Consider the following 25,584-nt stretch of genomic DNA (forward strand, 5'->3'; position numbering starts at 1 on the left):
ATCTGACTATTTGCTTCGGATTGTGAAATCAGGAATGTTTTTGCTTTGCACGTTGAAAAAGAAACCAGTGATGTTTATTCACTGCGATTTGTTTTGGTTCTGCTCATGTCTCACCTGTACAGTGTGGGTCAAATATAGCAAAGTGACGATTTATCTGATGCCTTTAGCAATTGATACATAATGTTATCAGGATATTCCATGTATTTCAAAATGTGGTTACATAAAAAGAAGTTGGCGACTGATTAACGACATAAAATGGACATGGTTTTTAATATCTTATTTTGGAAACGTGTCATACGAGCACGAGAATTGACGACGGATCTTATATTCTACTCGTTATCTCTCCTTTGTTAACTTGGAGACACCCTATTTATACAAACAACATTTACATACAAATTTGCTTTGTCGGAGCTGCTTCAGTCAAAGAGGTAAGGCTTTTCCTTAGTCTGATGGTGGAAATATAGCACTAAGAATGTACATGAAACGAATTACTTCTCAGGGTAGGGTTTCTACATTTTATAGACTGCATTACAAGAAAGTGTTACAGTTATACATGGCTGCACATGTACCTGGGCATTTAGGGAGGCCGCAGTTTCCCATTTGGGTTTCTGTTAGTGCTGCTATACAGCTGATATTATTGGCCGGCGTAACACAACTTCTGCTTCTTTCAATGCTTCCCTCTTGGCCTTCACCACAGGTGGTTGTGCATGCTACAGCACTCCACTGGCTCCACTCGCCAACATCGTCGTCCTCTAGTGATTGGAATAAGCAAATCGTTTCATTGTTTCGCGCAAAGCCTCTATATTTCTCTGGACAACATTTCTATCATTTCTACACAAATGAATGAACATTGGAAAGTCAGAACAAAAGGCTTGGTCAGACATACATAATATATGTGATCAATACAAGGAATATGACTTTCTTCTTAAGGTTTGTCATACTCTTGATTTCTTTAGTTTAAATACTCCTGGTATCTTTACAACAGTCGCTCTACACGTCCAGAAGTTATGCGTATTTTAACTGCTGATAGTTGTGACAGACACATATCCAACACCCATACGAGGGTGAATAAGCTTGTGTGGGATCATACAACTCTTAAGATGTCTTCTGATCTTTGTGGTTCGACATATGACCAGAAAGACACCGTTTCGTCCTCCGATAATTAAACAGAAAGTTGTACATGTACACAACAGAAGTATAAACTGTATGGCAAATTGGCCTTCACATACCACTACATGGAGGGACATTGCAGTGTGTCTGACTGGTTTCAATCAGTGGACCTGTGCAGTTCTTGCCCCCGGCTTCCGGAGCAGGGTTGTTACAATCCCTACGTCTGCTCTGATTTGTCATGGCATCTACTCCACACGTGACAGGGCAGGGTACGTTTGACCACGATGTCCAGTTTGACAGCCCTCCATCAACTGCGAAGTATCAACATGGTCAACACAGTGAAATGCTAGCAATTTATACATTATCAATAACAAATGTGACAATTGTGTAGCAAATGCTGATGTTACGTTCATCTGACTATTTGCTTCGGATTGTGAAATCAGGAATGTTTTTGCTTTGCACGTTGAAAAAGAAACCAGTGATGTTTATTCACTGCGATTTGTTTTGGTTTTGCCCATGTCTCCCCTGTACATTATGCATCAAATATAGCAAAGTGACGATTTATCTGATGCCTTTAGCAATTGATACATAATGTTATCAGGATATTCCATGTATTTCAAAATGTGGTTACATAAAAAGAAGTTAGCGACTGATTAACGACATAAAATGGACATGGTTTTTAATATCTTATTTTGGAAACGTGTCATACGAGCACGAGAATTGACGACGGATCTTATATTCTATTCGTTATCTCTCCTTTGTTAACTTGGAGACACCCTATTGATGCAAACAACATTTACATACAAATTCGCTTTGTCAGAGCTGCTTCAGTCAAAGAGGTAAGGCTTTTCCTTAGTCTGATGGTGGAAATATAGCACTAAGAATGTACATGAAACGAATTACTTCTCAGGGTAGGGTTTCTACATTTTATAGACTGCATTACAAGAAAGTGTTACAGTTATACATGGCTGGACATGTACCTGGGCATTTAGGGAGGCCGCAGTTTCCCATTTGGGTTTCTGTTAGTGCTGCTATACAGCTGATATTATTGGCCGGCGTAACACAACTTCTGCTTCTTTCCATGCTTCCCTCTTGGCCTGGACCACAGGTGGTTGTGCATGCTGCAGCACTCCACTGGCTCCACTCGCCAACATCGTCGTCCTCTAGTCATTGGAATAAGCAAATCGTTTCATTGTTTCGCGCAAAGCCTCTATATTTCTCTGGACAACATTTCTATCATTTCTACACAAATGAATGAACATTGGAAAGGCAGTACAAAAGGCTTGGTCAGACATACATAATATATGTGATCAATACAAGGAATATGACTTTCTTCTTAAGGTTTGTCATACTCTTGATTTCTTTAGTTTAAATACTCCTGGTATCTTTACAACAGTCGCTCTACACGTCCAGAAGTTATGCGTATTTTAACTGCTGCTAGTTGTGACAGACACATATCCAACACCCATATGAGGGTGAATAAGCTTGTGTGGGATCATACAACTCTTAAGATGTCTTCTGATCATTGTGGTTCGACATATGACCAGAAAGGCACTGTTTCGTCCTCCGATAATTAAACAGAAAGTTGTACATGTACACAACAGAACTATAAACTGTATGGCAAATTGGCCTTCACATACCACTACATGGAGGGACATTGCAGTGTGTCTGACTGGTTTCAATCAGTGAACCTGTGCAGTTCTTGCCCCCAGCTTCCGGAGCAGGGGCGTTACAATCCCTACGTCTGCTCTGATTTGTCATGGCATCTACTCCACACGTGACAGGGCAGGGTACGATTGACCACGATGTCCAGTTTGACAGCCCTCCATCAACTGCAAAGTATCAACATGGTCAACACAGTGATATGCTAGCAATTTATACATTATCAATAACAAATGTGACAATTGTGTAGCAAATGCTGATGTTGCGTTCATCTGACTATTTGCTTCGGATTGTGAAATCAGGAAGGTTTCTGCTTTGCACATTGAAAAAGAAACCAGTGATGTTTATTCACTGCGATTTATTTTGGTTCTGCCCATGTCTCCCCTGTACATTGTGCATCAAATATAGCAAAGTGACGATTTATCTGATGCCTTTAGCAATTGATACATAATGTTATCAGGATATTCCATGTATTTCAAAATGTGGTTATATAAAAAGAAGTTAGCGACTGATTAACGACATAAAATGGACATGGTTTTTAATATCTTATTTTGGAAACGTGTCATACGAGCACGAGAATTGACGACGGATCTTATATTCTATTCGTTATCTCTCCTTTGTTAACTTGGAGACACCCTATTGATGCAAACAACATTTACATACAAATTCGCTTTGTCAGAGCTGCTTCAGTCAAAGAGGTAAGGCTTTTCCTTAGTCTGATGGTGGAAATATAGCACTAAGAATGTACATGAAACGAATTACTTCTCAGGGTAGGGTTTCTACATTTTATAGACTGCATTACATGAAAGTGTTACAGTTATACATGGCTGCACATGTACCTGGGCATTTAGGGAGGCCGCAGTTTCCCATTTGGGTTTCTGTTAGTGCTGCTATACAGCTGATATTATTGGCCGGCGTAACACAACTTCTGCTTCTTTCCATGCTTCCCTCTTGGCCTGGACCACAGGTGGTTGTGCATGCTGCAGCACTCCACTGGCTCCACTCGCCAACATCGTCGTCCTCTAGTCATTGGAATAAGCAAATCGTTTCATTGTTTCGCGCAAAGCCTCTATATTTCTCTGGACAACATTTCTATCATTTCTACACAAATGAATGAGCATTGGAAACTCAGAACAAAAGGCTTGGTCAGACATACATAATATATGTGATCAATACAAGGAATATGACTTTCTTCTTAAGGTTTGTCATACTCTTGATTTCTTTAGTTTAAATACTCCTGGTATCTTTACAACAGTCGCTCTACACGTCCAGAAGTTATGCGTATTTTAACTGCTGATAGTTGTGACAGACACATATCCAACACCAATATGAGGGTGAATAAGCTTGTGTGGGATCATACAACTCTTAAGATGTCTTCTGATCATTGTGGTTCGACATATGACCAGAAAGGCACCGTTTCGTCCTCCGATAATTAAACAGAAAGTTGTACATGTACACAACAGAAGTATAAACTGTATGGCAAATTGGCCTTCACATACCACTACATGGAGGGACATTGCAGTGTGTCTGACTGGTTTCAATCAGTGAACCTGTGCAGTTCTTGCCCCCAGCTTCCGGAGTAGGGGCGTTACAATCCCTACGTCTGCTCTGATTTGTCATGGCATCTACTCCACACGTGACATGACAGGGTACGATTGACCACGATGTCCAGTTTGACAGCCCTCCATCAACTGCAAAGTATCAACATGGTCAACACAGTGATATGTTAGCAATTTATACATTATCAATAACAAATGTGACAATTGTGTAGCAAATGCTGATGTTGCGTTCATCTGACTATTTGCTTCGGATTGTGAAATCAGGAATGTTTTTGCTTTCCACATTGAAAAAGAAACCAGTGATGTTTATTCACTGCGATTTATTTTGGTTCTGCCCATGTCTCACCTGTACGGTGTGTGTCAAATATAGCAAAGTGACGATTTATCTGATGCCTTTAGCAATTGATACATAATGTTATCAGGATATTCCATGTATTTCAAACTGTGGTTACATAACAAGAAGTTGGCGACTGATTAACGACATAAAATGGACATGGTTTTTAATATCTTATTTTGGAAACGTGTCATACGAGCATGAGAATTGACGACGGATCTGATATTCTACTCGTTATCTTCTCCTTTGTTAACTTGGAGACACCCTATTTATGCAAACAACATTTACATACAAATTCGCTTTGTCGGAGCTGCTTCAGTCAAAGAGGTAAGGCTTTTCCTTAGTCTGATGGTGGAAATATAGCACTAAGAATGTACATGAAACGAATTACTTCTCAGGGTAGGATTTCTACATTTTATAGACTGCAGTACATGAAAGTGTTACAGTTATACATGGCTGCACATGTACCTGGGCATTTAGGGAGGCCGCAGTTTCCCATTTGGGTTTCTGTTAGTGCTGCTATACAGCTGATATTATTGGCCGGCGTAACACAACTTCTGCTTCTTTCCATGCTTCCCTCTTGGCCTGGACCACAGGTGGTTGTGCATGCTGCAGCACTCCACTGGCTCCACTCGCCAACATCGTCGTCCTCTAGTCATTGGAATAAGCAAATCGTTTCATTGTTTCGCGAAAAGCCTCTATATTTCTCTAGACAACATTTCTATCATTTCTACACAAATGAATGAACATTGGAAAGTCAGTACAAAAGGCTTGGTCAGACATACATAATATATGTGATCAATACAAGGAATATGACTTTCTTCTTAAGGTTTGTCATACTCTTGATTTCTTTAGTTTAAATACTCCTGGTATCTTTACAACAGTCGCTCTACACGTCCAGAAGTTATGCGTATTTTAAATGCTGATAGTTGTGACAGACACATATCCAACACCCATATGAGGGTGAATAAGCTTGTGTGGGATCATACAACTCTTAAGATGTCTTCTGATCATTGTGGTTCGACATATGACCAGAAAGGCACCGTTTCGTCCTCCGATAATTAAACAGAAAGTTGTACATGTACACAACAGAAGTATAAACTGTATGGCAAATTGGCCTTCACATACCACTACATGGAGGGACATTGCAGTGTGTCTGACTGGTTTCAATCAGTGAACCTGTGCAGTTCTTGCCCCCAGCTTCCGGAGCAGGGGCGTTACAATCCCTACGTCTGCTCTGATTTGTCATGGCATCTACTCCACACGTGACATGACAGGGTACGATTGACCACGATGTCCAGTTTGACAGCCCTCCATCAACTGCAAAGTATCAACATGGTCAACACAGTGATATGTTAGCAATTTATACATTATCAATAACAAATGTGACAATTGTGTAGCAAATGCTGATGTTGCGTTCATCTGACTATTTGCTTCGGATTGTGAAATCAGGAAGGTTTTTGCTTTGCACATTGGAAAAGAAACCAGTGATGTTTATTCACTGCGATTTATTTTGGTTCTGCCCATGTCTCACCTGTACGGTGTGTGTCAAATATAGCAAAGTGACGATTTATCTGATGCCTTTAGCAATTGATACATAATGTTATCAGGATATTCCATGTATTTCAAACTGTGGTTACATAACAAGAAGTTGGCGACTGATTAACGACAAAAAATGGACATGGTTTTTAATATCTTATTTTGGAAACGTGTCATACGAGCATGAGAATTGACGACGGATCTGATATTCTACTCGTTATCTTCTCCTTTGTTAACTTGGAGACACCCTATTTATGCAAACAACATTTACATACAAATTCGCTTTGTCGGAGCTGCTTCAGTCAAAGAGGTAAGGCTTTTCCTTAGTCTGATGGTGGAAATATAGCACTAAGAATGTACATGAAACGAATTACTTCTCAGGGTAGGATTTCTACATTTTATAGACTGCAGTACATGAAAGTGTTACAGTTATACATGGCTGCACATGTACCTGGGCATTTAGGGAGGCCGCAGTTTCCCATTTGGGTTTCTGTTAGTGCTGCTATACAGCTGATATTATTGGCCGGCGTAACACAACTTCTGCTTCTTTCCATGCTTCCCTCTTGGCCTGGACCACAGGTGGTTGTGCATGCTGCAGCACTCCACTGGCTCCACTCGCCAACATCGTCGTCCTCTAGTCATTGGAATAAGCAAATCGTTTCATTGTTTCACGAAAAGCCTCTATATTTCTCTAGACAACATTTCTATCATTTCTACACAAATGAATGAACATTGGAAAGTCAGAACAAAAGGCTTGGTCAGACATACATAATATATGTGATCAATACAAGGAATATGACTTTCTTCTTAAGGTTTGTCATACTCTTGATTTCTTTAGTTTAAATACTCCTGGTATCTTTACAACAGTCGCTCTACACGTCCAGAAGTTATGCGTATTTTAAATGCTGATAGTTGTGACAGACACATATCCAACACCAATATGAGGGTGAATAAGCTTGTGTGGGATCATACAACTCTTAAGATGTCTTCTGATCATTGTGGTTCGACATATGACCAGAAAGGCACCGTTTCGTCCTCCGATAATTAAACAGAAAGTTGTACATGTACACAACAGAAGTATAAACTGTATGGCAAATTGGCCTTCACATACCACTACATGGAGGGACATTGCAGTGTGTCTGACTGGTTTCAATCAGTGGACCTGTGCAGTTCTTGCCCCCAGCTTCCGGAGCAGGGTTGTTACAATCCCTACGTCTGCTCTGATTTGTCATGGCATCTACTCCACACGTGACATGACAGGGTACGATTGACCACGATGTCCAGTTTGACAGCCCTCCATCAACTGCGAAGTATCAACATGGTCAACACAGTGATATGTTAGCAATTTATACATTATCAATAACAAATGTGACAATTGTGTAGCAAATGCTGATGTTACGTTGATCTGACTATTTGCTTCGGATTGTGAAATCAGGAAGGTTTTTGCTTTGCACATTGAAAAAGAAACCAGTGATGTTTATTCACTGCGATTTGTTTTGGTTCTGCCCATGTCTCACCTGTACAGTGTGCATCAAATATAGCAAAGTGACGATTTATCTGATGCCTTTAGCAATTGATACATAATGTTATCAGGATATTCCATGTTCTTCAAACTGTGGTTACATAACAAGAAGTTGGCGACTGATTAACGACATAAAATGGACATGGTTTTTAATATCTTATTTTGGAAACGTGTCATACGAGCATGAGAATTGACGACGGATCTGATATTCTACTCGTTATCTTCTCCTTTGTTAACTTGGAGACACCCTATTTATGCAAACAACATTTACATACAAATTCGCTTTGTCGGAGCTGCTTCAGTCAAAGAGGTAAGGCTTTTCCTTAGTCTGATGGTGGAAATATAGCACTAAGAATGTACATGAAACGAATTACTTCTCAGGGTAGGATTTCTACATTTTATAGACTGCAGTACATGAAAGTGTTACAGTTATACATGGCTGCACATGTACCTGGGCATTTAGGGAGGCCGCAGTTTCCCATTTGGGTTTCTGTTAGTGCTGCTATACAGCTGATATTATTGGCCGGCGTAACACAACTTCTGCTTCTTTCCATGCTTCCCTCTTGGCCTGGACCACAGGTGGTTGTGCATGCTGCAGCACTCCACTGGCTCCACTCGCCAACATCGTCGTCCTCTAGTCATTGGAATAAGCAAATCGTTTCATTGTTTCGCGAAAAACCTCTATATTTCTCTAGACAACATTTCTATCATTTCTACACAAATGAATGAACATTGGAAAGTCAGTACAAAAGGCTTGGTCAGACATACATAATATATGTGATCAATACAAGGAATATGACTTTCTTCTTAAGGTTTTTCATACTCTTGATTTCTTTAGTTTAAATACTCCTGGTATCTTTACAACAGTCGCTCTACACGTCCAGAAGTTATGCGTATTTTAACTGCTGATAGTTGTGACAGACACATATCCAACACCCATATGAGGGTGAATAAGCTTGTGTGTGATCATACAACTCTTAAGATGTCTTCTGATCATTGTGGTTCGACATATGACCAGAAAGGCACCGTTTCGTCCTCCGATAATTAAACAGAAAGTTGTACATGTACACAACAGAAGTATAAACTGTATGGCAAATTGGCCTTCACATACCACTACATGGAGGCACATTGCAGTGTGTCTGACTGGTTTCAATCAGTGGACCTGTGCAGTTCTTGCCCCCAGCTTCCGGAGCAGGGTTGTTACAATCCCTACGTCTGCTCTGATTTGTCATGGCATCTACTCCACACGTGACATGACAGGGTACGATTGACCACGATGTCCAGTTTGACAGCCCTCCATCAACTGCGAAGTATCAACATGGTCAACACAGTGATATGTTAGCAATTTATACATTATCAATAACAAATGTGACAATTGTGTAGCAAATGCTGATGTTGCGTTCATCTGACTATTTGCTTCGGATTGTGAAATCAGGAAGGTTTTTGCTTTGCACATTGAAAAAGAAACCAGTGATGTTTATTCACTGCGATTTGTTTTGGTTCTGCCCATGTCTCACCTGTACAGTGTGCATCAAATATAGCAAAGTGACGATTTATCTGATGCCTTTAGCAATTGATACATAATGTTATCAGGATATTCCATGTATTTCAAACTGTGGTTACATAACAAGAAGTTAGCGACTGATTAACGACATAAAATGGACATGGTTTTTAATATCTTATTTTGGAAACGTGTCATACGAGCATGAGAATTGACGACGGATCTGATATTCTACTCGTTATCTTCTCCTTTGTTAACTTGGAGACACCCTATTTATGCAAACAACATTTACATACAAATTCGCTTTGTCAGAGCTGCTTCAGTCAAAGAGGTAAGGCTTTTCCTTAGTCTGATGGTGGAAATATAGCACTAAGAATGTACATGAAACGAATTACTTCTCAGGGTAGGATTTCTACATTTTATAGACTGCAGTACATGAAAGTGTTACAGTTATACATGGCTGCACATGTACCTGGGCATTTAGGGAGGCCGCAGTTTCCCATTTGGGTTTCTGTTAGTGCTGCTATACAGCTGATATTATTGGCCGGCGTAACACAACTTCTGCTTCTTTCCATGCTTCCCTCTTGGCCTGGACCACAGGTGGTTGTGCATGCTGCAGCACTCCACTGGCTCCACTCGCCAACATCGTCGTCCTCTAGTCATTGGAATAAGCAAATCGTTTCATTGTTTCGCGCAAAGCCTCTATATTTCTCTGGACAACATTTCTATCATTTCTACACAAATGAATGAGCATTGGAAACTCAGAACAAAAGGCTTGGTCAGACATACATAATATATGTGATCAATACAAGGAATATGACTTTCTTCTTAAGGTTTGTCATACTCTTGATTTCTTTAGTTTAAATACTCCTGGTATCTTTACAACAGTCGCTCTACACGTCCAGAAGTTATGCGTATTTTAAATGCTGCTAGTTGTGACAGACACATATCCAACACCCATATGAGGGTGAATAAGCTTGTGTGGGATCATACAACTCTTAAGATGTCTTCTGATCATTGTGGTTCGACATATGACCAGAAAGGCACCGTTTCGTCCTCCGATAATTAAACAGAAAGTTGTACATGTACACAACAGAACTATAAACTGTATGGCAAATTGGCCTTCACATACCACTACATGGAGGGACATTGCAGTGTGTCTGACTGGTTTCAATCAGTGGACCTGTGCAGTTCTTGCCCCCAGCTTCCGGAGCAGGGTTGTTACAATCCCTACGTCTGCTCTGATTTGTCATGGCATCTACTCCACACGTGACATGACAGGGTACGATTGACCACGATGTCCAGTTTGACAGCCCTCCATCAACTGCAAAGTATCAACATGGTCAACACAGTGATATGTTAGCAATTTATACATTATCAATAACAAATGTGACAATTGTGTAGCAAATGCTGATGTTGCGTTCATCTGACTATTTGCTTCGGATTGTGAAATCAGGAATGTTTTTGCTTTGCACATTGAAAAAGAAACCAGTGATGTTTATTCACTGCGATTTGTTTTGGTTCTGCCCATGTCTCCCCTGTACATTGTGCATCAAATATAGCAAAGTGACGATTTATCTGATGCCTTTAGCAATTGATACATAATGTTATCAGGATATTCCATGTATTTCAAAATGTGGTTACATAAAAAGAAGTTGGCGACTGATTAACGACATAAAATGGACATGGTTTTTAATATCTTATTTTGGAAACGTGTCATACGAGCATGAGAATTGACGACGGATCTGATATTCTACTCGTTATCTTCTCCTTTGTTAACTTGGAGACACCCTATTTATGCAAACAACATTTACATACAAATTCGCTTTGTCGGAGCTGCTTCAGTCAAAGAGGTAAGGCTTTTCCTTAGTCTGATGGTGGAAATATAGCACTAAGAATGTACATGAAACGAATTACTTCTCAGGGTAGGATTTCTACATTTTATAGACTGCAGTACATGAAAGTGTTACAGTTATACATGGCTGCACATGTACCTGGGCATTTAGGGAGGCCGCAGTTTCCCATTTGGGTTTCTGTTAGTGCTGCTATACAGCTGATATTATTGGCCGGCGTAACACAACTTCTGCTTCTTTCCATGCTTCCCTCTTGGCCTGGACCACAGGTGGTTGTGCATGCTGCAGCACTCCACTGGCTCCACTCGCCAACATCGTCGTCCTCTAGTCATTGGAATAAGCAAATCGTTTCATTGTTTCGCGAAAAGCCTCTATATTTCTCTGGACAACATTTCTATCATTTCTACACAAATGAATGAGCATTGGAAAGGCAGTACAAAAGGCTTGGTCAGACATACATAATATATGTGATCAATACAAGGAATATGACTTTCTTCTTAAGGTTTGTCATACTCTTGATTTCTTTAGTTTAAATACTCCTGGTATCTTTACAACAGTCGCTCTACACGTCCAGAAGTTATGCGTATTTTAACTGCTGATAGTTGTGACAGACACATATCCAACACCCATATGAGGGTGAATAAGCTTGTGTGGGATCATACAACTCTTAAGATGTCTTCTGATCATTGTGGTTCGACATATGACCAGAAAGGCACCGTTTCGTCCTCCGATAATTAAACAGAAAGTTGTACATGTACACAACAGAAGTATAAACTGTATGGCAAATTGGCCTTCACATACCACTACATGGAGGGACATTGCAGTGTGTCTGACTGGTTTCAATCAGTGAACCTGTGCAGTTCTTGCCCCCAGCTTCCGGAGCAGGGGCGTTACAATCCCTACGTCTGCTCTGATTTGTCATGGCATCTACTCCACACGTGACATGACAGGGTACGATTGACCACGATGTCCAGTTTGACAGCCCTCCATCAACTGCAAAGTATCAACATGGTCAACACAGTGATATGTTAGCAATTTATACATTATCAATAACAAATGTGACAATTGTGTAGCAAATGCTGATGTTGCGTTCATCTGACTATTTGCTTCGGATTGTGAAATCAGGAATGTTTTTGCTTTGCACATTGAAAAAGAAACCAGTGATGTTTATTCACTGCGATTTATTTTGGTTCTGCCCATGTCTCACCTGTACGGTGTGTGTCAAATATAGCAAAGTGACGATTTATCTGATGCCTTTAGCAATTGATACATAATGTTATCAGGATATTCCATGTATTTCAAACTGTGGTTACATAACAAGAAGTTGGCGACTGATTAACGACATAAAATGGACATGGTTTTTAATATCTTATTTTGGAAACGTGTCATACGAGCATGAGAATTGACGACGGATCTGATATTCTACTCGTTATCTTCTCCTTTGTTAACTTGGAGACACCCTATTTATGCAAACAACATTTACATACAAATTCGCTTTGTCGGAGCTGCTTCAGTCAAAGAGGTAAGGCTTTTCCTTAGTCTGATGGTGGAAATATAGCACTAAGAATGTACATGAAACGAATTACTTCTCAGGGTAGGATTTCTACATTTTATAGACTGCAGTACATGAAAGTGTTACAGTTATACATGGCTGCACATGTACCTGGGCATTTAGGGAGGCCGCAGTTTCCCATTTGGGTTTCTGTTAGTGCTGCTATACAGCTGATATTATTGGCCGGCGTAACACAACTTCTGCTTCTTTCCATGCTTCCCTCTTGGCCTGGACCACAGGTGGTTGTGCATGCTGCAGCACTCCACTGGCTCCACTCGCCAACATCGTCGTCCTCTAGTCATTGGAATAAGCAAATCGTTTCATTGTTTCGCGAAAAGCCTCTATATTTCTCTGGACAACATTTCTATCATTTCTACACAAATGAATTAGCATTGGAAAGGCAGTACAAAAGGCTTGGTCAGACATACATAATATATGTGATCAATACAAGGAATATGACTTTCTTCTTAAGGTTTGTCATACTCTTGATTTCTTTAGTTTAAATACTCCTGGTATCTTTACAACAGTCGCTCTACACGTCCAGAAGTTATGCGTATTTTAACTGCTGATAGTTGTGACAGACACATATCCAACACTCATATGAGGGTGAATAAGCTTGTGTGGGATCATACAACTCTTAAGATGTCTTCTGATCATTGTGGTTCGACATATGACCAGAAAGGCACCGTTTCGTCCTCCGATAATTAAACAGAAAGTTGTACATGTACACAACAGAACTATAAACTGTATGGCAAATTGGCCTTCACATACCACTACATGGAGGGACATTGCAGTGTGTCTGACTGGTTTCAATCAGTGAACCTGTGCAGTTCTTGCCCCCAGCTTCCGGAGCAGGGGCGTTACAATCCCTACGTCTGCTCTGATTTGTCATGGCATCTACTCCACACGTGACATGACAGGGTACGATTGACCACGATGTCCAGTTTGACAGCCCTCCATCAACTGCAAAGTATCAACATGGTCAACACAGTGATATGTTAGCAATTTATACATTATCAATAACAAATGTGACAATTGTGTAGCAAATGCTGATGTTGCGTTCATCTGACTATTTGCTTCGGATTGTGAAATCAGGAATGTTTTTGCTTTGCACATTGAAAAAGAAACCAGTGATGTTTATTCACTGCGATTTATTTTGGTTCTGCCCATGTCTCACCTGTACGGTGTGTGTCAAATATAGCAAAGTGACGATTTATCTGATGCCTTTAGCAATTGATACATAATGTTATCAGGATATTCCATGTATTTCAAACTGTGGTTACATAACAAGAAGTTGGCGACTGATTAACGACATAAAATGGACATGGTTTTTAATATCTTATTTTGGAAACGTGTCATACGAGCATGAGAATTGACGACGGATCTGATATTCTACTCGTTATCTTCTCCTTTGTTAACTTGGAGACACCCTATTTATGCAAACAACATTTACATACAAATTCGCTTTGTCGGAGCTGCTTCAGTCAAAGAGGTAAGGCTTTTCCTTAGTCTGATGGTGGAAATATAGCACTAAGAATGTACATGAAACGAATTACTTCTCAGGGTAGGATTTCTACATTTTATAGACTGCAGTACATGAAAGTGTTACAGTTATACATGGCTGCACATGTACCTGGGCATTTAGGGAGGCCGCAGTTTCCCATTTGGGTTTCTGTTAGTGCTGCTATACAGCTGATATTATTGGCCGGCGTAACACAACTTCTGCTTCTTTCCATGCTTCCCTCTTGGCCTGGACCACAGGTGGTTGTGCATGCTGCAGCACTCCACTGGCTCCACTCGCCAACATCGTCGTCCTCTAGTCATTGGAATAAGCAAATCGTTTCATTGTTTCGCGAAAAGCCTCTATATTTCTCTGGACAACATTTCTATCATTTCTACGCAAATGAATGAACATTGGATAGTCAGTACAAAAGGCTTGGTCAGACATACATAATATATGTGATCAATACAAGGAATATGACTTTCTTCTTAAGGTTTGTCATACTCTTGATTTCTTTAGTTTAAATACTCCTGGTATCTTTACAACAGTCGCTCTACACGTCCAGAAGTTATGCGTATTTTAAATGCTGATAGTTGTGACAGACACATATCCAACACCCATATGAGGGTGAATAAGCTTGTGTGGGATCATACAACTCTTAAGATGTCTTCTGATCATTGTGGTTCGACATATGACCAGAAAGGCACCGTTTCGTCCTCCGATAATTAAACAGAAAGTTGTACATGTACACAACAGAACTATAAACTGTATGGCAAATTGGCCTTCACATACCACTACATGGAGGGACATTGCAGTGTGTCTGACTGGTTTCAATCAGTGAACCTGTGCAGTTCTTGCCCCCAGCTTCCGGAGCAGGGGCGTTACAATCCCTACGTCTGCTCTGATTTGTCATGGCATCTACTCCACACGTGACATGACAGGGTACGATTGACCACGATGTCCAGTTTGACAGCCCTCCATCAACTGCAAAGTATCAACATGGTCAACACAGTGATATGTTAGCAATTTATACATTATCAATAACAAATGTGACAATTGTGTAGCAAATGCTGATGTTGCGTTCATCTGACTATTTGCTTCGGATTGTGAAATCAGGAATGTTTTTGCTTTGCACATTGGAAAAGAAACCAGTGATGTTTATTCACTGCGATTTATTTTGGTTCTGCCCATGTCTCACCTGTACGGTGTGTGTCAAATATAGCAAAGTGACGATTTATCTGATGCCTTTAGCAATTGATACATAATGTTATCAGGATATTCCATGTTCTTCAAACTGTGGTTACATAACAAGAAGTTGGCGACTGATTAACGACATAAAATGGACATGGTTTTTAATATCTTATTTTGGAAACGTGTCATACGAGCATGAGAATTGACGACGGATCTGATATTCTACTCGTTATCTTCTCCTTTGTTAACTTGGAGACACCCTATTTATGCAAACAACATTTACATACAAATTCGCTTTGTCGGAGCTGCTTCAGTCAAAGAGGTAAGGCTTTTCCTTAGTCTGATGGTGGAAATATAGCACTAAGAATGTACATGAAACGAATTACTTCTCAGGGTAGGATTTCTACATTTTATAGACTGCAGTACATGAAAGTGTTACAGTTATACATGGCTGCACATGTACCTGGGCATTTAGGGAGGCCGCAGTTTCCCATTTGGGTTTCTGTTAGTGCTGCTATACAGCTGATATTATTGGCCGGCGTAACACAACTTCTGCTTCTTTCCATGCTTCCCTCTTGGCCTGGACCACAGGTGGTTGTGCATGCTGCAGCACTCCACTGGCTCCACTCGCCAACATCGTCGTCCTCTAGTCATTGGAATAAGCAAATCGTTTCATTGTTTCGCGAAAAACCTCTATATTTCTCTAGACAACATTTCTATCATTTCTACACAAATGAATGAACATTGGAAAGTCAGTACAAAAGGCTTGGTCAGACATACATAATATATGTGATCAATACAAGGAATATGACTTTCTTCTTAAGGTTTTTCATACTCTTGATTTCTTTAGTTTAAATACTCCTGGTATCTTTACAACAGTCGCTCTACACGTCCAGAAGTTATGCGTATTTTAACTGCTGATAGTTGTGACAGACACATATCCAACACCCATATGAGGGTGAATAAGCTTGTGTGTGATCATACAACTCTTAAGATGTCTTCTGATCATTGTGGTTCGACATATGACCAGAAAGGCACCGTTTCGTCCTCCGATAATTAAACAGAAAGTTGTACATGTACACAACAGAAGTATAAACTGTATGGCAAATTGGCCTTCACATACCACTACATGGAGGCACATTGCAGTGTGTCTGACTGGTTTCAATCAGTGGACCTGTGCAGTTCTTGCCCCCAGCTTCCGGAGCAGGGTTGTTACAATCCCTACGTCTGCTCTGATTTGTCATGGCATCTACTCCACACGTGACATGACAGGGTACGATTGACCACGATGTCCAGTTTGACAGCCCTCCATCAACTGCGAAGTATCAACATGGTCAACACAGTGATATGTTAGCAATTTATACATTATCAATAACAAATGTGACAATTGTGTAGCAAATGCTGATGTTGCGTTCATCTGACTATTTGCTTCGGATTGTGAAATCAGGAAGGTTTTTGCTTTGCACATTGAAAAAGAAACCAGTGATGTTTATTCACTGCGATTTGTTTTGGTTCTGCCCATGTCTCACCTGTACAGTGTGCATCAAATATAGCAAAGTGACGATTTATCTGATGCCTTTAGCAATTGATACATAATGTTATCAGGATATTCCATGTATTTCAAACTGTGGTTACATAACAAGAAGTTAGCGACTGATTAACGACATAAAATGGACATGGTTTTTAATATCTTATTTTGGAAACGTGTCATACGAGCATGAGAATTGACGACGGATCTGATATTCTACTCGTTATCTTCTCCTTTGTTAACTTGGAGACACCCTATTTATGCAAACAACATTTACATACAAATTCGCTTTGTCAGAGCTGCTTCAGTCAAAGAGGTAAGGCTTTTCCTTAGTCTGATGGTGGAAATATAGCACTAAGAATGTACATGAAACGAATTACTTCTCAGGGTAGGATTTCTACATTTTATAGACTGCAGTACATGAAAGTGTTACAGTTATACATGGCTGCACATGTACCTGGGCATTTAGGGAGGCCGCAGTTTCCCATTTGGGTTTCTGTTAGTGCTGCTAAACAGCTGATATTATTGGCCGGCGTAACACAACTTCTGCTTCTTTCCATGCTTCCCTCTTGGCCTGGACCACAGGTGGTTGTGCATGCTACAGCACTCCACTGGCTCCACTCGCCAACATCGTCGTCCTCTAGTCATTGGAATAAGCAAATCGTTTCATTGTTTCGCGAAAAACCTCTATATTTCTCTAGACAACATTTCTATCATTTCTACACAAATGAATGAACATTGGAAAGTCAGTACAAAAGGCTTGGTCAGACATACATAATATATGTGATCAATACAAGGAATATGACTTTCTTCTTAAGGTTTGTCATACTCTTGATTTCTTTAGTTTAAATACTCCTGGTATCTTTACAACAGTCGCTCTATACGTCCAGAAGTTATGCGTATTTTAACTGCTGATAGTTGTGACAGACACATATCCAACACCAATATGAGGGTGAATAAGCTTGTGTGGGATCATACAACTCTTAAGATGTCTTCTGATCTTTGTGGTTCGACATATGACCAGAAAGGCACCGTTTTGTCCTCCGATAATTAAACAGAAAGTTGTACATGTACACAACAGAACTATAAACTGTATGGCAAATTGGCCTTCACATACCACTACATGGAGGGACATTGCAGTGTGTCTGACTGGTTTCAATCAGTGGACCTGTGCAGTTCTTGCCCCCAGCTTCCGGAGCAGGGCTGTTACAATCCCTACGTCTGCTCTGATTTGTCATGGCATCTACTCCACACGTGACATGACAGGGTACGATTGACCACGATGTCCAGTTTGACAGCCCTCCATCAACTGCAAAGTATCAACATGGTCAACACAGTGATATGTTAGCAATTTATACATTATCAATAACAAATGTGACAATTGTGTAGCAAATGCTGATGTTGCGTTCATCTGACTATTTGCTTCGGATTGTGAAATCAGGAAGGTTTTTGCTTTGCACATTGAAAAAGAAACCAGTGATGTTTATTCACTGCGATTTGTTTTGCTTCTGCCCATGTCTCACCTGTACAGTGTTTATCAAATATAGCAAAGTGACGATTTATCTGATGCCTTTAGCAATTGATACATAATGTTATCAGGATATTCCATGTATTTCAAAATGTGGTTACATAAAAAGAAGTTGGCGACTGATTAACGACATAAAATGGACATGGTTTTTAATATCTTATTTTGGAAACGTGTCATACGAGCATGAGAATTGGAGACGGATCTGATATTCCACTGGTTATCTTCTTCTTTGTTAACTTGGAGACACCCTATTTATGCAAACAACATTTACATACAAATTCGCTTTGTCAGAGCTGCTTCAGTCAAAGAGGTAAGGCTTTTCCGTAGTCTGATGGTGGAAATATAGCACTAAGAATGTACATGAAACGAATTACTTCTCAGGGTAGGATTTCTACATTTTATAGACTGCAGTACATGAAAGTGTTACAGTTATACATGGCTGCACATGTACCTGGGCATTTAGGGAGGCCGCAGTTTCCCATTTGGGTTTCTGTTAGTGCTGCTAAACAGCTGATATTATTGGCCGGCGTAACACAACTTCTGCTTCTTTCCATGCTTCCCTCTAGGGCTGGACCACAGGTGGCTGTGCATGCTGCAGGACTCCACTGGCTCCACACGCCAACAACGTCGTCGCCTAGTGGTTGGAATAAGCAAATCGTTTCATTGTTTCGTCCAATGCCTCAATATTTTTCTTCACAAAATGTCTATCATCTCTACACAGATGAATGAACATTGGAAAGTAAGTACAAAAGGCTTGGTCTGATATACAAAATATATGTGATCAATAGAAGGAATATGACTTTCTTCTTAAGTTTTGTCATACTCTTGATTTCTTTAGTTTAAATATTCCTGCTATCTTTACGACAGTCGCTCTACACGTCCAGAACTTATGTGTATTTTAACTGCTGCTAGTTGTAACAGACACATATCTCACACTCATATGAGAGTGCATAAGATTGCGTTTGTACATACAGCTCTTAAGATGTCATATGATATTTGTGGTTTGACATATGACCAGAAAGGCACAGTTTCGTCCTCCGATAATTAAACTGAAAGTTGTACATGTACACTACAGAAGTATAAACTGTATGACAAATTGGTCTTCACATACCACCACATGGAGGAACATTACAGTGTGTCTGACTGGTTTCAATCAGTGGACCCGTGCAGTTCTTTCCACCGGCGTCCGGGACAGGGGCGTTACAATCCCTACGTCTGCTCTGGTTTGTCATGGCATCTGCTCCACATGTGACAGGGCAGGGTACGATTGACCACGATGTCCAGTTTGACAGCCCTCCATCAACTGCAAAGTATCAACATGGTCAACACAGTGATATGTTAGCAATTTATACAATATCAATAACAAATGTGACAATTGTGTAGCAAATGCTGATGTTACGTTCATCTGACTATTTTCTTCGGATTGTGAAATCAGGAATGTTTTTTCTTTGCAAGTTGAAAAAGAAACCAGTCATGTTTATTCACTGCGATTTGTTTTGGTTCTGCCCATGTCTCACCTGTACAGTGTTTATCAAATATAGCAAAGTGACGATTTACCTGATGCCTTTAGCAATTGATACATAATGTTATCAGGATATTCCATGTTCTTCAAAATGTGGTTACATAAAAAGAAGTTGGCGACTGATTAACGACATAAAATGCACATGGTTTTTAATATCTTATTTTGGAAACGTGTCATACGAGCACGAGAATTGGAGACGGATCTGATATTCCTCTCGTTATGTTCTCCTTTATTAACTTGGAGACACCCTATTTATGCAAACAACATTTACATACAAATTCGCTTTGTCAGAGCTGCTTCAGTCAAAGAGGTAAGGCTTTTCCATAGTCTGATGGTGGAAATATAGCACTAAGAGTGTACATGAAACGAATTACTTCTCAGGGTAGGATTTCTACATTTTATAGACTGCAGTACATGAAAGTGTTACAGTTATACGTGGCTGCAAATGTACCTGGGCATTTAGGGAGGCCGCAGTTTCCCATTTGGGTTTCTGTTAGTGCTGCTATACAGCTGATATTATTGGCCGGCGTAACACAACTTCTGCTTCTTTCAATGCTTCCCTCTAGGGCTGGACCACAGGTGGCTGTGCATGCTGCAGGACTCCACTGGCTCCACCCGCCAACAACGTCGTCGCCTAGTGGTTGGAATAAGCAAATCGTTTCATTGTTTCGTCCAATGCCTCAATATTTTTCTTCACAAAATGTCTATCATCTCTACACAGATGAATGAACATTGGAAAGTAAGTACAAAAGGCTTGGTCTGATATACAAAATATATGTGATCAATAGAAGGAATATGACTTTCTTCTTTAGGTTTGTCATACTCTTGATTTCTTTAGTTTAAATATTCCTGCTATCTTTACGACAGTCGCTCTACACGTCCAGAACTTATGTGTATTTTAACTGCTGCTAGTTGTAACAGACACATATCTCACACTCATATGAGAGTGCATAAGAGTGCGTTTGAACATACTGCTCTTAAGATGTCATATGATCTTTGTGGTTTGACATATGACCAGAAAGGCACAGTTTCGTCCTCCGATAATTAAACTGAAAGTTGTACATGTACACTACAGAAGTATAAACTGTATGACAAATTGGTCTTCACATACCACCACATGGAGGAACATTGCAGTGTGTCTGACTGGTTTCCGTCAGTGGACCTGTGCAGTTCTTTCCACCGGCGTCCGGGACAGGGGCGTTACAATCCCTACGTCTGCTCTGGTTTGTCATGGCATCTGCTCCACATGTGACAGGGCAGGGTACGATTGACCACGATGTCCAGTTTGACAGCCCTCCATCAACTGCAAAGTATCAACATGGTCAACACAGTGATATGTTAGCAATTTATACAATATCAATAACAAATGTGACAATTGTGTAGCAAATGCCGATGTTACGTTCATCTGACTATTTGCTTCGGATTGTGAAATCAGGAATGTTTTTTCTTTGCAAGTTGAAAAAGAAACCAGTCATGTTTATTCACTGCGATTTGTTTTGGTTCTGCCCATGTCTCACCTGTACAGTGTTTATCAAATATAGCAAAGTGACGATTTACCTGATGCCTTTAGCAATTGATACATAATGTTATCAGGATATTCCATGTTCTTCAAAATGTGGTTACATAAAAAGAAGTTGGCGACTGATTAACGACATAAAATGCACATGGTTTTTAATATCTTATTTTGGAAACGTGTCATACGAGCACGAGAATTGGAGACGGATCTGATATTCCTCTCGTTATGTTCTCCTTTGTTAACTTGGAGACACCCTATTTATGCAAACAACATTTACATACAAATTCGCTTTGTCAGAGCTGCTTCAGTCAAAGAGGTAAGGCTTTTCCGTAGTCTGATGGTGGAAATATAGCACTAAGAGTGTACATGAAACGAATTACTTCTCAGGGTAGGATTTCTACATTTTATAGACTGCAGTACATGAAAGTGTTACAGTTACAAATGGCTACACATTTACCTGGGCATTTTGGGAGGCCGCAGTTTTCCATTTGGGATTCTGTTAGTTCGGCTATACAGCTGATATTATTGGCCGGCATAATACAACTTCTGCTTCTTTCAATGCTTCCCTCTAGGGCTGGACCACAGGTGGCTGTGCATGCTGCAGGACTCCACTGGCTCCACACGCCAACAACGTCGTCGCCTAGTGGTTGGAATAAGCAAATCGTTTCATTGTTTCGTCCAATGCCTCAATATTTTTCTTCACAAAATGTCTATCATCTCTACACAGATGAATGAACATTGGAAAGTAAGTACAAAAGGCTTGGTCTGATATACAAAATATATGTGATCAATAGAAGGAATATGACTTTCTTCTTTAGGTTTGTCATACTCTTGATTTCTTTAGTTTAAATATTCCTGCTATCTTTACGACAGTCGCTCTACACGTCCAGAACTTATGTGTATTTTAACTGCTGCTAGTTGTAACAGACACATATCTCACACTCATATGAGAGTGCATAAGAGTGCGTTTGAACATACTGCTCTTAAGATGTCATATGATCTTTGTGGTTTGACATATGACCAGAAAGGCACAGTTTCGTCCTCCGATAATTAAACTGAAAGTTGTACATGTACACTACAGAAGTATAAACTGTATGACAAATTGGTCTTCACATACCACCACATGGAGGAACATTGCAGTGTGTCTGACTGGTTTCCGTCAGTGGACCTGTGCAGTTCTTTCCACCGGCGTCCGGGACAGGGGCGTTACAATCCCTACGTCTGCTCTGGTTTGTCATGGCATCTGCTCCACATGTGACAGGGCAGGGTACGATTGACCACGATGTCCAGTTTGACAGCCCTCCATCAACTGCAAAGTATCAACATGGTCAACACAGTGATATGTTAGCAATTTATACAATATCAATAACAAATGTGACAATTGTGTAGCAAATGCTGATGTTACGTTCATCTGACTATTTGCTTCGGATTGTGAAATCAGGAATGTTTTTTCTTTGCACGCTGAAAAAGAAACCAGTCATGTTTATTCACTGCGATTTGTTTTGGTTCTGCCCATGTCTCACCTGTACAGTGTTTATCAAATATAGCAAAGTGACGATTTACCTGATGCCTTTAGCAATTGATACATAATGTTATCAGGATATTCCATGTTCTTCAAAATGTGGTTACATAAAAAGAAGTTGGCGACTGATTAACGACATAAAATGCACATGGTTTTTAATATCTTATTTTGGAGACGTGTCATACGAGCACGAGAATTGGAGACGGATCTGATATTCCTCTCGTTATGTTCTCCTTTGTTAACTTGGAGACACCCTATTTATGCAAACAACATTTACATACAAATTCGCTTTGTCAGAGCTGCTTCAGTCAAAGAGGTAAGGCTTTTCCGTAGTCTGATGGTGGAAATATAGCACTAAGAGTGTACATGAAACGAATTACTTCTCAGGGTAGGATTTCTACATTTTATAGACTGCAGTACATGAAAGTGTTACAGTTACAAATGGCTACACATTTACCTGGGCATTTTGGGAGGCCGCAGTTTTCCATTTGGGATTCTGTTAGTGCTGCTATACAGCTGATATTATTGGCCGGCATAATACAACTTCTGCTTCTTTCAATGCTTCCCTCTAGGGCTGGACCACAGGTGGCTGTGCATGCTGCAGGACTCCACTGGCTCCACACGCCAACAACGTCGTCGCCTAGTGGTTGGAATAAGCAAATCGTTTCATTGTTTCGTCCAATGCCTCAATATTTTTCTTCACAAAATGTCTATCATCTCTACACAGATGAATGAACATTGGAAAGTAAGTACAAAAGGCTTGGTCTGATATACAAAATATATGTGATCAATAGAAGGAATATGACTTTCTTCTTTAGGTTTGTCATACTCTTGATTTCTTTAGTTTAAATATTCCTGCTATCTTTACGACAGTCGCTCTACACGTCCAGAACTTATGTGTATTTTAACTGCTGCTAGTTGTAACAGACACATATCTCACACTCATATGAGAGTGCATAAGAGTGCGTTTGAACATACTGCTCTTAAGATGTCATATGATCTTTGTGGTTTGACATATGACCAGAAAGGCACAGTTTCGTCCTCCGATAATTAAACTGAAAGTTGTACATGTACACTACAGAAGTATAAACTGTATGACAAATTGGTCTTCACATACCACCACATGGAGGAACATTGCAGTGTGTCTGACTGGTTTCCGTCAGTGGACCTGTGCAGTTCTTTCCACCGGCGTCCGGGACAGGGGCGTTACAATCCCTACGTCTGCTCTGGTTTGTCATGGCATCTGCTCCACATGTGACAGGGCAGGGTACGATTGACCACGATGTCCAGTTTGACAGCCCTCCATCAACTGCAAAGTATCAACATGGTCAACACAGTGATATGTTAGCAATTTATACAATATCAATAACAAATGTGACAATTGTGTAGCAAATGCCGATGTTACGTTCATCTGACTATTTGCTTCGGATTGTGAAATCAGGAATGTTTTTTCTTTGCAAGTTGAAAAAGAAACCAGTCATGTTTATTCACTGCGATTTGTTTTGGTTCTGCCCATGTCTCACCTGTACAGTGTTTATCAAATATAGCAAAGTGACGATTTACCTGATGCCTTTAGCAATTGATACATAATGTTATCAGGATATTCCATGTTCTTCAAAATGTGGTTACATAAAAAGAAGTTGGCGACTGATTAACGACATAAAATGCACATGGTTTTTAATATCTTATTTTGGAAACGTGTCATACGAGCACGAGAATTGGAGACGGATCTGATATTCCTCTCGTTATGTTCTCCTTTGTTAACTTGGAGACACCCTATTTATGCAAACAACATTTACATACAAATTCGCTTTGTCAGAGCTGCTTCAGTCAAAGAGGTAAGGCTTTTCCATAGTCTGATGGTGGAAATATAGCACTAAGAGTGTACATGAAACGAATTACTTCTCAGGGTAGGATTTCTACATTTTATAGACTGCAGTACATGAAAGTGTTACAGTTATACATGGCTGCACATGTACCTGGGCATTTAGGGAGGCCGCAGTTTCCCATTTGGGTTTCTGTTAGTGCTGCTATACAGCTGATATTATTGGCCGGCGTAACACAACTTCTGCTTCTTTCAATGCTTCCCTCTAGGGCTGGACCACAGGTGGCTGTGCATGCTGCAGGACTCCACTGGCTCCACACGCCAACAACGTCGTCGCCTAGTGGTTGGAATAAGCAAATCGTTTCATTGTTTCGTCCAATGCCTCAATATTTTTCTTCACAAAATGTCTATCATCTCTACACAGATGAATGAACATTGGAAAGTAAGTACAAAAGGCTTGGTCTGATATACAAAATATATGTGATCAATAGAAGGAATATGACTTTCTTCTTTAGGTTTGTCATACTCTTGATTTCTTTAGTTTAAATATTCCTGCTATCTTTACGACAGTCGCTCTACACGTCCAGAACTTATGTGTATTTTAACTGTTGCTAGTTGTAACAGACACATATCTCACACTCATATGAGAGTGCATACGATTGCGTTTGAACATACAGCTCTTAAGATGTCATATGATCTTTGTGGTTCGACATATGACCATAAAGGCACAGTTTCGTCCTCCCGTATTTAAACTGAAAGTTGTACATGTACACTACAGAAGTACGAACTTGATAGCAAATAGGCCTTAACATACCACTA

The 25,584-nt window shown here is 40.2% G+C and overlaps 2 protein-coding genes across 2 annotated transcripts; both read right to left on the reverse strand.

Moving 5' to 3' along the window:
* Positions 1-528: 528 nt before the first annotated feature.
* LOC139462254 (A disintegrin and metalloproteinase with thrombospondin motifs adt-1-like) lies at positions 529-10,480 on the reverse strand. Its single transcript, XM_071243853.1, has 14 exons — positions 10,360-10,480; positions 9,700-9,882; positions 8,838-9,029; positions 8,178-8,360; positions 7,316-7,507; positions 6,656-6,838; positions 5,794-5,985; positions 5,134-5,316; positions 4,272-4,463; positions 3,612-3,794; positions 2,751-2,942; positions 2,091-2,273; positions 1,230-1,421; positions 529-752 (listed from the first exon to the last, which is right to left on the reverse strand). Exons 1-14 carry the CDS (start codon positions 10,478-10,480, stop codon positions 529-531), a joined length of 2,595 nt encoding a protein of 864 aa, XP_071099954.1.
* Positions 10,481-11,168: 688 nt separating this feature from the next.
* Positions 11,169-24,246, reverse strand: LOC139462245 (SCO-spondin-like). The gene is made up of 18 exons (XM_071243844.1): positions 24,058-24,246; positions 23,398-23,580; positions 22,536-22,727; positions 21,876-22,058; positions 21,014-21,205; positions 20,354-20,536; positions 19,492-19,683; positions 18,832-19,014; positions 17,970-18,161; positions 17,310-17,492; positions 16,448-16,639; positions 15,788-15,970; positions 14,926-15,117; positions 14,266-14,448; positions 13,404-13,595; positions 12,744-12,926; positions 11,882-12,073; positions 11,169-11,404 (listed from the first exon to the last, which is right to left on the reverse strand). The coding sequence occupies exons 1-18, from the start codon at positions 24,176-24,178 to the stop codon at positions 11,169-11,171; spliced, it is 3,357 nt and encodes a 1,118-aa protein (XP_071099945.1). The 5' UTR covers positions 24,179-24,246.
* Between the last annotated feature and the right edge of the window lie 1,338 nt (positions 24,247-25,584).

The sequence above is a fragment of the Haliotis cracherodii genome, unplaced genomic scaffold (genome assembly GCF_022045235.1).
Source record: "Haliotis cracherodii isolate W230 unplaced genomic scaffold, xgHalCrac1.p SCAF_15, whole genome shotgun sequence".
In the NCBI taxonomy this organism is placed as follows: domain Eukaryota; kingdom Metazoa; phylum Mollusca; class Gastropoda; order Lepetellida; family Haliotidae; genus Haliotis; species Haliotis cracherodii.

Bases quoted from the DNA above. Each gene is read 5' to 3' on its own strand.
- LOC139462254 (XM_071243853.1), bottom strand. From the start codon at position 10,480: ATGACAAATCAGAGCAGACGTAGGGATTGTAACAACCCTGCTCCGGAA. The intron at 9,030-9,699 runs GTACATGTGCAG...GATACTTCGCAG, and splicing joins CGGCCTCCCTAAATGCCCAG to TTGATGGAGGGCTGTCAAAC. The intron at 6,839-7,315 runs GTATGTGAAGGC...TCCAATGACTAG, and splicing joins CAATGTCCCTCCATGTAGTG to AGGACGACGATGTTGGCGAG.
- LOC139462245 (XM_071243844.1), bottom strand. From the start codon at position 24,178: ATGACAAACCAGAGCAGACGTAGGGATTGTAACGCCCCTGTCCCGGAC. The intron at 18,162-18,831 runs GTACATGTGCAG...GATACTTTGCAG, and splicing joins CGGCCTCCCTAAATGCCCAG to TTGATGGAGGGCTGTCAAAC. The intron at 11,405-11,881 runs GTATGTGAAGGC...TCCAATGACTAG, and splicing joins CAATGTCCCTCCATGTAGTG to AGGACGACGATGTTGGCGAG.